This window comes from Caloenas nicobarica, chromosome 2 (assembly GCF_036013445.1).
Source record: "Caloenas nicobarica isolate bCalNic1 chromosome 2, bCalNic1.hap1, whole genome shotgun sequence".
NCBI classification, from domain to species: domain Eukaryota; kingdom Metazoa; phylum Chordata; class Aves; order Columbiformes; family Columbidae; genus Caloenas; species Caloenas nicobarica.
In genome coordinates this window covers 129386104-129396935 of record NC_088246.1, presented here as the reverse complement: position 1 = coordinate 129396935, position 10832 = coordinate 129386104, and the positions used below count along the sequence as shown (strand labels likewise).

The 10832-nt window shown below is 42.7% G+C and overlaps 1 protein-coding gene across 1 annotated transcript in view; it reads left to right on the top strand.

Moving 5' to 3' along the window:
• Window positions 1-1683: 1683 nt before the first annotated feature.
• Window positions 1684-10832, top strand: part of CPA6 (carboxypeptidase A6) — a 78618-nt gene continuing 69469 nt past the window's right edge. The window contains exon 1 of the mRNA XM_065627947.1: window positions 1684-2282. Coding sequence (XP_065484019.1) covers window positions 1684-2282 — 599 coding nt within the window. The remainder of the gene's footprint in view (window positions 2283-10832) is intronic.

Here is a 10832-nt window from a genome sequence, read left to right as displayed (position 1 = left end):
AAACAGAAAAGGCTTTGATGCTGTGTGACCACTGCTCAGTGGTAACTAAAATGTCCCTGTGTTATCAACACTGTTTCCAGGACAAATTCAAACCACAGCCCCAGAATAGCTATTGTGAAGAAAATTAACCTTACCCCAGCCCCCGTCAGCACAACATATTAACAAAGATAGCAATACCTTTCTTAGAGTGTTCCACATTCTGTTATTTTTCTGTACTATTTGGTTTTGGTGCTTGAACTCCATTTCTTTCTCATATCTTCTTACATTTTACTTTGAAGGAACATCGCAAAAAGGTGGGATTTAAGACTGAAATCTAGAGCCGCAGAAGCCCATAATAAAATTCTCCCTAACTCCAATGGAGCCAAGTTTTCCTCTTGAAAGCAAAAATTTTAGAATAGTAGCCAAACTATTTTGCAAACAGAAGCCAATAGTAAAATTCTTCCTAACTCCCATGGAACCAGGTTTTGAACCTGAAAGCAAATCTTTTAGAATAATAGGCAAACTATATCTTGCAAACGTTTCAATAAATTGGTGTATTACCTGATGCACTTCAGATATAGCAAGGATACCTTGTAAGACCAGTGACCACAAATAGCATGTGAAATAAAGCAGTGGGTTTTGTTCCAATATCATACTCACGCCCTCCAAAAGTCACTCAACTTTGTGACAGCTGACTTTTAACCTTTGAAGTCACCTCTGAACATACAGTAGAGTTTCTATTAAATAGGTGTATGTAAACTTAAAGTGGCACTTATTCCAAGACTGAAGACTTGAAGAAAAAAGGCTTTGGGTTTTGCCTGCAGAACATGGAAAGTGTTTTCAACATGAGATGTACAACATCTTATGCTGAACATCTGTGTATTAGCACACACACAAATTCAGCCCTGCGTAGCCTGACCAGAAGTGAATTTGAGTTTTTCAGCAGGATATGTTATGGGGGAATGGGCAGCTCAAGGGAGAGAACACCAGTAACCAAACAGAAGGGAATAATCCTGCCCTGGACCAAGTCTTTTCCATCTCCAGACTCTGTCACACAACTACTGTCAGATTTGGTGCCAGCACAGAAGAGACAGAGGAAAATGTTCACTTGCCTTTCAGCCACAGAATATGAAGCGTGTGTGGTTTAATACAGTCCTTTTTCAAAAAGTTCCCTGTGTCTCTGATACATTAGCAGGGATTTACAGTAGGTCTCACACATGGTCAAATGTCAGCTGGTTTTATTTGTCTACAGCCCACTCCTTTTTGCTCTCGGAGAGGCTGAGAAACAGTCATTTTTTAAGAACTTTTTGCTCTTCTGTAATGAAAGTCAACATAAAAGTATCAAAGGGGCTACCAGTTTTTTTCAATATTGGCATTATATTTTTACCTTTTTCTTTAACAAGTACTCCATATGTTTTCCATAAACTACAATTATTCGCAACAAAATTCACTCCATTTTCCTTGCTGTTCCCAGTGCTCCAGCAACTTATCTTTATGTTGGTCTTTCACCCTCACCAGTGTGGAAAAGACAGCAAATCCCCAGTTTAAAAAAAAAAAATAAATGCTGAGATTTTATTTTATTTATTTCAATAGCAGTTTGTCTTCTCCTTTCGATTACTCAGGCCCGAGGCTTTTGGCAACCCTGGTAACTCGAAATCCCACTTTCTCCTCCTTTCGTGGTTCCTAAGGGACTCGCCACCGCTGATGTTCTGTGCCGGTGTATCGCCGCCCTCCCATCAGACTCAACTCTTTTGCCCAACCGGGAAAATCACGCCGCTAATCCCCGCCGATGCCCCTTACCGCGTGTTAACCGGCCCCTGGCCGGCTGCCTTCCCGCAGCACCTGCAGTCGAAGCCCACCCGCGGCACCCCGCTTCCCCGCAGCCCCGACGGAGCCGCCGTGCCCGTGGGGGGCTGCTCGCCGCCGCCCGGCCCTTGCCAGCCCCCCCCCCCGCCCCCAGGGCAGGGCGCGGGGCCGCGCACCCCCCAGCCCTCCCCGGCGGGCGGGCGTCTCCCCGCCCCGTCCCGTCCCCGTGCCCAGGCGCGGCGGGGCTTGCGGGCGACGTCCTCCCCCGACTTTCTCCTCTCGCCGCTGGCGACCGGCGACACCTCCGACCGCCCCGCTCCTCCCGGCCCCCGCCTCCGCGCCGGCTTTGTGTGCGCGGCAGCCGCCACCTGGGGCGGCGGTGGCTGCAGGGCCCCCACCATGCCGCTCCGCGGGCGCCCCGCCGGGCTCCTGCCCCTTTGTCTGCTCTGCCTCCAGGCTGCGCTGCCGCTCCGCGGCCACCGCGGCCGCTACGCCGGGTAAGTCCGCCCGCCGCCCCGCTCTGCCCGCAGCCGCGCTCCCTCCGCTCGTTTCCCCAGCGCCGCCAGCGAGAACCGCTCGTCTGTGCGTGTCCGGGCTTTTCTTCCCGCTGCTGAGCCGTTTGTTTGCCTGTTTCCATTCGCGCTCCGGCGCTTTCTTGCGATAGATGCTCCAAGTCTCTGCTAGCAATAGGAGGGATGCTACACTGGGTTAAAAAAACCCCCAAGAACAAAACAACAAACTTTTAGTGTCCTTGTAGAAACTGCGACTATACAGAGGGAAAAAAGTTTTAGAGGCTTCACCGTGCTCTGAAATGAATGAAGGTTTGTATTTTCCTTTATGAAACGTATTTAGTAGAACTCGAAAGTGTTTTTGTTTAAAAAAGCTAGGCGATGTGCAATCTTACTGAGTGCATAAAAACCCCAAACAGTAAAGGGACCTAATTAACAGTAAGCAAACGAAGACTTTTACATGTATTTCAAACTAGGCGCTTTTTTCTTTCCTTTTTTGTTTTTTTTTTTGTTTGTTTCCTATTTAAAGTTGAAATGTGTGTTAGAGAGGAAAAGACTGAACCAAGTAGTAGTAAAAGGCAAACTGTAGTATCATCACTAGGCTTTGCCTCTGAAGTGTGTGTTCTTCTTGCCTAGTTTAGAGACTTCGTTTTTGGCAAGTATTTAACAAAATAGTATCTGCAAAAGATTGATGTTGTAAATGAGAAATCAGCCAAACACAGGAGCATTAGAGATACCAGTAGCATCTTTTCGCGTATAGTACAAAATTCATTCAAACCGACCAGCAAATTCTTCAGGATAAGCACACCTCCCCGTGGAAGGAGGAGCTCTATTATTCTTTTTATTTTCTTAAAGTAGCCAAGCCAGGCGTGTAAATTTTGCTACTAAAGTGAAGTTTAAAAAAGCATTCCCCGAACTTCAAGGATTTGGTAATGTGATATGAAGCCATTCATCCCTGGGTCACTATTAGTGATAGAAGGTAGTTGACAGCTGTTTCTCCATCTCTGTTCAGGTCCTCGGGTCCCAGTATTGATCTGCAGTGTGAAACCAAACCATCCACCCCAGTCAGGAGCCCTCCTGGCAGTGCTAGAAAGGAACAGGACAGAAAACTAAACTGTTCTCTAAAGCCAGGGTCCCGTCATAAGTTTTGTGCAGGAGCACTGTTCTCTCTGTCTGGAGCCCATTGCACAGTCGTTGTCTCAGTAAGATCCAATTTTTTAAAAAATCAAGATTGTATTCAGTTTGCTTCCAGATGACATTGAGATTAATAACAAATTCCCAGTGTTGGTACATAACTTTTTCTGAATATTATTTACATAAGCTATCTAATAATCGGTGTATGAGATGTCAAAATACACATTTTAATATCCTCTAGGTTTAAGTAAGATTGTCAATCTGTAATCAAGTCCATTAAAATACAAAAAAATGCATGCAGATTCAAGTATCATACCTCTGCTCATTAATGCAATTCCACTGATTTTGTTAAAGTTTTAAAATAATTTTATTGTTTAAGAATTTTCTGTGCCCTGAGTGGTGTGTGACAGACCCACACCACCTCTCCCTGTCGATCCTTGTCCTAGAAGCTTTTGTGTAGAGTCTAGCCCAGAAAAATTAGTCTTCTCATCAGCTTCCAGAATTTGGGCAAGCGCAACAAAAATCACTACTCAGAAAAGGGGCTAGAGTTCATTTTAAAAACTCTTGGTCCATAGGCAATTGTGGTAGGGGGCCAAGATACCTTTACAAGCCTTGCTGAAAATGTGGTCACATTTGTAACACAAACCAGAATGTGTACCACATGTGTAATGCAAACTGGAAAAATAACCTGATATTTTTCCCACTCTACTAATATTTTCCATTTCTGCTATTCTGGCATTAGTTTGAATCAGGATGAAGGTTTCTTGAGAATTTCGAATATGTCTTGTCCTTCTGAGGCATCTGTCATTAGCCCAGTGTCCTGGGCAGGATCATTTAATTTCCTCTTTGTGTGCAATTGATTAGAAATTGTTGAGCGGGTATAGTCGTCACTATTGAACCCAGTCTTCACCCAGGGGGAAAATTTGTTCGGTAGGGGCTTTTTTCAAGAAAGTCAGGAAGTAAGTATAGTTTTCTGATGTTCATCATTGAAAGAGGTGTCCCAACCATCTGACTTCATTTTGTGCTAAAAAATGTGTCTCAGTCCTAGACATTTCTATCATGTCAGAAGCTGTACCATATAGGTGAAAGACATGATTAGGGCAAAAGGATGAGAGGAAAAAAAAAGAACAAATAAAGCAATGTAAGACACTTCTCATAAACTCGGGCCAGCACTAGAAAGTACGGAGCAATTGTAGCTCTTTAGCTGAGAACTCTGACCTAAGACAATTAATTGGCATTGCACACGTTTCTCGCAACTAACTTCTCCAAACGGCATTCAGAGCAGGGCAGGTATGCGGTACGGACACATCTTTAAGCAGATGTGTTCCAGATACCTTTGGGAAGTCAACAGATAGTTGGGAAGTCTGAGCAAAGAGGCAGCAGCTCTCATGCCCACTGAGTTCTTGCAAAGGCTGAGGCACAGGTGTGTTTGCGTTCTGCTGCTTCACACAACGCGCCGGGGTTCAACCCGCCTCTGTGCTCTTGTGCCTCCAGGAGCTCAAGAGGAGCTCGGAGCTACTGCCTTTGCCTCTAAAAGACACTGCTAATCAGCCACCTCACAGCAAACTCCAAACTATAGTCTCACACACACGTTTTTCCTTCTCCCATTTGTGTGCTCCGTCCAAAGGCTTGGGAGTTTGACAAGGGGAGGACACATGAGGGTCTGGAGAGAGTAGATATGGTATATTCAGGAATATTTTCCAGGAGGCCATTACCAGAGGTTCAAACAGGGTCAACAAGGGTAACCAAATATGTGGAACGATTCAAGTGCCTGAAATGACCAAGTAAGCTAGGACTCTTTGGTCTCTAATAGAACCAATTTAGGGTGTACCATGTCTGCAAGCTTTGAGTGACATGGAGGTGGTGGGCAGAGATCAGCTGTTCACTGTTTCTTCCGGTTACAATAAGTAGGAGGCATAAACTGAATCTAGTAGGAACCAAGCTGAAAAGAAACTTCTTCACTCCACAGGTCTGAGACCTGTGGAAATCCTTGCTGAAGGATGTGAAATTTTTACAAGAATTCAGGGGGGCTTGGCAGGTCCACTGGAGAGGGAGTTGCTAGGGATGCTACTGAAATGACATCCAGCCCAGGGGGATCACTGAGTTGAAAGTAACTGTGGTTTGGGAGAGTACTTAGTGGTAGTATCATACACTTTTGCCTTGTTACTCTTCACTGGGTAGTTGTCTTTTGACAGATTTCCATTGTATGGTACTGGAGCAGATGGACTTTTTTGTGTTTGGGTTTTTTTTGACCAAATGCAGCAATCTTGCTACTCCTGGGAGTCCTTTGAAGAAGGATATGGCTTCCCATTAGCAGGTCAAGTTTTCTCAGGACAAAAAGCCTCTCTCTCATTTGTTCTTTAAAAATCACTACTAAGATCTTTTTACTCCAGCTCACCGACCTCCACTTGCACATTTTCTATCCCACTCCCTGTTCTTCCAAAGCCTTTTCAGAAATGTGCTTCATCTCACTTGCTCCTGCTCTCACCTCAAATAATCAAATGCAGGCAAAGCCTGAAAAATCTTGGCCGGTTCTTCTCTAAGGTTTTTGCTGGAGGTTTTGGAGTTTTTTTAAAATATTTGATCAAGACGTTAACTCCTCCAAAATGCTATTCTTCTGTGGGTTGCAGTGCTACAGATAATTGACATTTGTCTTGGTCAGGTGAAGGCTATAGTGCATTCTTACATTGTCATGTAACAACCGCATAAAATAATCTGGGAGTAATGTTGAGGTGGATAACAAGGAAACTGAAAACAGTAAATAAATCTTCTGTAATCCCAGATTTAATATGCTGCAACCACTTGGGACATCACATCCTGAAAACTGCATAAACCAACTGTTCATGTAGATAAGCACAGATATCAAATCTGAGAGCATTCAGCAAATTTCAAGTATTTTAATGCCCATTAATATCCCTACATACCACAGCTAAGTGCCTCTGATCCCACAATACCTTACACACAATAGCTGAGAATTGTTCTGTCTCATGGAAAAAACACATGGGAGTGTGACGAAAAATAGTTGCTGAGGGAATTGAGAAGTGGAAAAGAACTCCTTCTGTGCCGTTCCTCTCTGCAGATTTTTTCCAAATGTTTTAATCAGGGACTACAAGATCTGCTTTGCTGTGTAAAAAATGTTCTTTCTCTCTGCTGCTTGGCTCTCCTTCCCCACCCCCAAGTCAAAGTAAAATGTCATACAACTGGCAAAAAAAGCATTTGGAAAGCACACCACCAGCATTAGATCAAAGTCGATAATATTAATTCAGATGAAAACCACACTTAGTGCTTCTCTGGATGGTGTCAGGAAGCTTCTAAAAGGTAAAAGGCTGTGAGCTCTCTAGCACAAACAATTTTAAGTATCCTCTTTTCAAATGTAATCAAAGCACTACTGGTTCCTGAAAAGAGCACAGATCAGTGAAATCCACGACAGCTCTGGCACCTCTATACCCTTTCTCATCCCAACACCGCAACTCTTAATTTTGTGTTTTCTCATCACCTGATATTCCCCCTGCACAATATCCTTTATGTTCTCCAAGAGGAAAAAACTATAACTGCCAAGTTTTTATTCTTTTTCTCCTCTAAGTCCAGACATGTTAAATTTACCTTTTAAAATGTCTCTGCCCTCCTCATTATAAACGAGAAATATGAAGTGTTTAAGTTGCTCATTCTTTCCCTTTTTTACTTTAAAAGAAAAAAAAAACCCAACAAACTAGAACAAGAGTGCACATCCACGTGGCACAGGCGAAGTGAATGGCAGGCGAGGAGGTTCCCCATTCATTATGGCTGTGTCTAAATTGATCTCCAGGTTCACGTCACCATGAGAGCCTGGTCTCACATGTGTCCAGCTTGGGACCCCACTGGATGGTGTTGTGGTTCCTGGCTTCTGCAGGTGGAAGAGAGGGGCAGAGAGCAGGGGAGTAAGGGAAGACTTCAAAAAATCAGGACATGGGCAAAGTTTGTACCCATAAATGGGAGCGCTGAGCTTTTCCTACGTTTCCGACATTAGATGCAATCTATGGTCTTGCAGTAAGAATAATTCTTCGGGAAGTGCAAAACCAATTCCACTACACATTTATGCTTTCCTTGTTTTTAGAAGTGTATATGTTACGAATGGGAAGGTAGCATATTATTAAAGAAAATTCATGTTCAGGCTTGGTTTTGACTCCAACAATTATGCTCTGAAAAAAAACCCAGGATACATTTAAGGTGTACTAAGACAAAGATACTTATTTAAAAAAAAAAAAAATCACATATCATATCCATCTAGACGCTCAGTCTAAAGCTTCCACTTTGAATCCACCAACTTTCACTGTTTCATGGCAATAAACGGTCAAAGAAATACACTTTTCCCAGAGTATCTGGTACTAGTTGCAGTGAACTCCAAAGCTCCCACTTCTACACTCTATCTCCGCTTCCAGCTGCTGCTGCTGTGAATTCAGAGTCACTTGTGGGTTTCTTATAATGACGTTCTCAACTCTGAATGTTCTGTACAGGACCTTAACAAGCACTTAACAGGGGATAAGATACTAGAGTAATTATATACATACTGATTTCTTTTGTTAAAAACAATGGGAATCTAAACTATGTGAGTAATTCACACAAAAGACAGTAGAACTTACTTGTAGTCCAGAAGGAAAATCACAGTTCTGGAAGGAGCAAATTTGCAAAAGGGAAGCTAAAAATCTGTTCTTCTTGAATACATTGCTTATAGTTTGTAGGGAACTCTTAATTTCATACACTACATAGGACCATATCCCACACTGCATAATACACAGAATCTCAAGGTCTCCTGAAATTCTATATCTGTAAAAATGTCATCCTTATGTCTGAAATGGCCTTACATGGTCAAAATGCCGTAGGAAACGTTTATTGCTCTATCCAGTTGAAGGTGAATGGCCACCATTAATCATTTCTCTCTATCTCCAGGAGGTAAACTCTGTCATCTCTGTTTTGCAGACCTGTCCTTCACTTATCTTTTCTCCTTAATTTTACCTCTGAGTACATAACAGAAATTGTACTCCCTCTGCTATTGTAGGATGTAGTATTTAATGAGTGCACCATGTTCATGCAAAAAGTCGAGACAGAAACAGATATTTTTATCATATGTTGGGTGTCTCTTCAGTAGTCTTGCAAGCAAAACGTGCTGTGAGTATGCATATAGCAGTAAAAACTGAAAATGGGCAGTGTAGTTCACCATTCGGGATTTTTACTCTTCAAGCAGTATGATTTGTTTCGCGGACAGGCAGGAGATAAGGAGAATTTTCCTGCAGTTTGACCCTCTACACAGAAAAAAAGTTAAAATAAACAGTATCGTTACTGTCCCCTGCCCAACTGGTTTACATATTCATGCTATAAATATTATTTTTCATGCAGAAAACAACCTTCAGTCGATCCTGTACTCTCCGTTCTATTTACAATGATAAGCAGGTTTAGTTGCAAAATGAGATCCAATAATTATAATTGTACATTAGACTGCTCTCCAAAAACCCTGCTGCAGGCAAAACTCCTTACGGAACTTAACAGGACTTTTGCTGGTCTCAGATTTGCAGGAACAGACCTACAGTCAGCAAACTTCTGGAGACAATTAAGCCCAATCCTATTCTCTTTCAGTAAATTTTGATTCTTATTTAAAGGCTTTGTTCACATGGTCGAGTAGAAAGATGTGGTTCTGATTTGATACTGGTGTTAGGGCAAAAGTGCATAGATTTTAAGGGTGCTAATAATTTATACCTCAATATATCAGATCAGAATCACACGTTTAACAGACACTGATTGTAATGAAAGTATCTGCAAAGAAAACCATAAAACTGGGTTTTGTGCAAGGCACCAAAGCATAAGTGGGCCAAAGTACTCTGAATTGAAAAGATATTTGGACCAACAAATGGATGGGGACATTATATTCCATTCTTTCTGATACTTTGCACCTTTTGAGCTAACCAAACGAGGAGGAAGGGCCAAGGACTTCACTGCTTTGTTATGGAACTAGAAGCCAGGCATTGCGCATTACCCAGGAGGACAAGGACGCCTGTATCTTCTCAAATCAAAGCATTTTTTATTTTCTTTATGTTCTGCAGCTCAGTTAAGGCCTCTGTGCAGGGGAGGCTACCAAAGCAGGTCTTTGAAACTGCTGTTTGTAGACGGTTTATTACAGTAAGGTTGTTCTAAGAAAAACTTACTGTTTGCTATACCATATTTCAGGTACCTTGGGAGAGTAATGATACAGTTTGCAGCACCTCATGATCAACTCAGAGAGAAAAAAAGAGGCTTTTTAAATTTTAAATTAAGGTGTTTGTCTTGCATTTGTATAATGACACATGATTACAGTATCATATAGGTTTAAGAACTTCAGGTAAGCAGTATAAAGGGTGGCACATCTTAAATACAAAACGTAACAGCTGGTTAGGCCAGAGGACTAGAAAACTTTTTTTTTTTTTGAGGGACAGGTAGCATACATGATAAAACTATATCCTGTAGATGGATTTTAAATGTGAATGTTTTGACCATTTTCATTTGTTTTCTCCCAAAGCACCGAAGGTGTTAACTTAGTTGAAATACATGAACAGATTAATGCATTTAAGTCAGGCACTGGATTATATGAGTATGGGATAGGACCTTGAAAGAAAGTCAAGCCTCGAGGACAGATGTGAGAAATGACTTTAGCAGGCCTGATGAAAAACTGGTGCACTCTTTGATTTACTCTGCCGTAACCCTGCCAAGATTACCACCAGATGCTACTCTAAGGCTGCAGGGCAGCGATACAGCCAAACCCTGCTCATGGCCAGCTGCTGCCAGGGCAAGTAGTCGTGCTCCTGCTGCTCCAGGTGTGCAGCCCCTGCTTAGGAACTGGCACTCCTCTGCCTACAGCGAGCCAATTCCAAGAGAGAAAAAAAAGAACCACTATTTTTTTTTTCTAAACTAACTTTCAGCTTGCCAGGCTGTGATCTGGCTGCTGCAGAGCCTCTGCAGTGTTAGGGTTGGCACAGGGAAGGGGCGGGAATGGCTGTTTTCTTGGTACCTGCCTGTGTACCTCAAGCCTCTCAGTCTGCCTGTGCCCATATGCACTGGAGATAGTTGTCTGAAACCAGTTAATTCCAGGTGTGAACTCCAAGGAGCACACTGTGGTTTTACCTCGGCAGAATTTGGCTTCCTGATCGGTCGCGACTGCCAGATTCTTCTCCAGACCGATGGCAATGAAGCAATCTCAAAAGAATGTTTCAGGCTCACAGAGAGAATAGTGGGAAGCTTATTTTCCAATCAGCACCTTCCTAAAAGTGCAAAAAAAGCTAACCTTGATACTAGCCATCATCACATGTGGGTTTTTGAAACAAGGGGACTTCATCATTGCTAATGTCTGAAGAAGCTCTAAGTCCTTTGTGTAACAAACAAGACTAACGTGATAGTCTC